The sequence below is a fragment of the Phoca vitulina genome, unplaced genomic scaffold (genome assembly GCF_004348235.1).
Source record: "Phoca vitulina isolate PV1807 unplaced genomic scaffold, GSC_HSeal_1.0 scaffold15, whole genome shotgun sequence".
In the NCBI taxonomy this organism is placed as follows: Eukaryota; Metazoa; Chordata; class Mammalia; order Carnivora; family Phocidae; genus Phoca; species Phoca vitulina.
The window spans coordinates 39,069,498-39,071,487 of NW_022589718.1; the positions used below are offsets into that span (position 1 = coordinate 39,069,498).

General features: G+C 54.3%; 1 protein-coding gene across 4 annotated transcripts in view; it reads right to left on the reverse strand.

Annotated features, from left to right (window-relative positions):
• Window positions 1-359: 359 nt before the first annotated feature.
• MYOM2 (myomesin 2) overlaps window positions 360-1,990 on the reverse strand; it is a 106,267-nt gene continuing 104,636 nt past the window's right edge. For all 4 annotated transcript variants that reach the window (XM_032413728.1, XM_032413727.1, XM_032413730.1 and 1 more), the window contains one exon: window positions 360-1,086. In XM_032413728.1, the coding sequence (XP_032269619.1) occupies window positions 763-1,086 (324 nt within the window). In that variant the 3' untranslated portion in view covers window positions 360-762. The remainder of the gene's footprint in view (window positions 1,087-1,990) is intronic.

Consider the following 1,990-nt stretch of genomic DNA (forward strand, 5'->3'; position numbering starts at 1 on the left):
CCTGACACCCCGGACCAGTTAATCAGCACACTAAAAAGGACCATGGCCATCCACACATCCTGTTTTCCTCCACGGGGACTTTTAGATCCGTGCTCTGAACATCTCTAAGCCCGCACGAGATGCACACCTTCTCAGGAGTGATGGTCGTGTGGGCCGCTGTCCCAGCCAGCCTCGGGGCCGCCACCAAGCCCGGCCGGGTAAATACTGTGCGTGTGATCTGCACCCCCCGCCCCCCATCTCCGGGTTGCACGCTCGCGTGCCCCTGGCTGTGCCACCACACGCCGATCCATAACGGAGCCCGGAAAAGCAGCAGCTGGGGTCGGGAACAGCTTAATACAGGAGAACCACACCGATTGCCTTTATAAAGTTTTATTCGTCTACAGCGAGAGAAAACGGGAGTGCAACCAGATTAACACACGCGTGCAAGGCTCTACAGCCAGGCTTCCGGAGCTGCTAGGCTGTCTGCCCCACACGCCACAACCACCAGTGTGCCGGGGACTTTGCGTCCCGGGCCAGCAGCCACGGAAATCTGAGCGGGCACCTTGCAGCCCACCCTCCGCTGGTATCCGCAGACGTTGTTTTAGCCTGGTGCAAACAAGCTGAGCTGTCGCCCTTACAGGGACATAAGAGAATAACAACCAAATGCCAAAACTAAAAGCGTTAACGCATGCTGGACCGTCGGCGCACGTGACCTCACTCACGGTCACCCGTCTGAACCAGCACACCGCCCTCAGGTGGCCTTCCCGCCCGGCAGCAGCTCCTTCACTGGGCCAGCATGGAGGCGGAGGCCGAGGCCGGGATGAGCTTCGGCTTCGCCTGCTGGGGCGGTGAGATGTCTGGGATCTTCTCCCCGTGTTTGTACACGCTGACAGTGAGGTCGATCTTCTCACCTCCGTACTTGTTCTTGACGTGCATGCTGTACTTGCCCGAATCCTCAGAGGTCACGCCCTTGATGGCCATGCTGACGTACTTGCCCTGCTCCACCTTGACTGAGAAGTGCTCGCTGAGCTCGATGTCCTTGTCATTCTTGAACCACACCACTTCGGGGTCAGGGTTTCCAAACACCGTGCAGGTCAGGTTCAAGGTCTTTTGGGGTGAGGGGTGAGCAGAGAAGGGAAGGTTAGAAACACAGAAGTCATACCACCTCTCCCAAGGGGATGGGTCAGCGAAGTGTCTATCCACCCCACGTATAGCTCAGTTAGTCAAGAGGCTCTTTCTATGCGTAAGCGCCAAGCTAGACATGAGGGATCCAAAGACAGCAGGATGCAAACAAGCTCACAGCCTCATGGGCAGCTCATGAGAAAAATCAACGATAATTTTTTTCTATTTATTCTGAGTCTTAATCCATGGCCGACGTCAATTAAAGAATGTAGAGGGAATTAAACTCTACATTTTACAGGAGATGTATTTAGCCTGTTTCCAAATTTCCTTTCTATTCAAACTCACAGATCCATTTTGCCAGTTCCTCTGGCAAATCCAGAGAAGATATTGTCTTAAAAGTGGTAAATCAGATGGAGCAAACGCACTGACGCCCAGGACCGTGTGTGCAGCCCACGAGACCACGGAGCTGTTGCTTACACCTCGGTCCATGACGAGGTGAGACCCACGACGACTCCAGCTCAGGAACTCTCTAGGCTTTCCTTAGTTGCTAAAGAAAAGGCCTGTACATTTTAGTATTTTGGCCTAATGGCATTCTCTCAGTGTCTATGAACCCTGGACATTGAGTACGAATGGCTGAAGATCGCTAGAGGTAGCAACTAGATGTCAGTAACTCCACTGACCGGCCACAAACTAAACCTCCACTTGGTCGTTTCCATTATAAATTCCAAAGGGACCCTGACAACTGAGCAGAGAAGCTTTTCATTTGTCACTTGACGCAGGTGGTTTCCGCCTTCCTACAGGGCGTGGCCAGCCTGCTCCCTGTGCAGTCACTGCTGCCACGGGCCCAGGACAGGGGGACGCCCAGGACCGGTGGACGCCCAGGACCGGT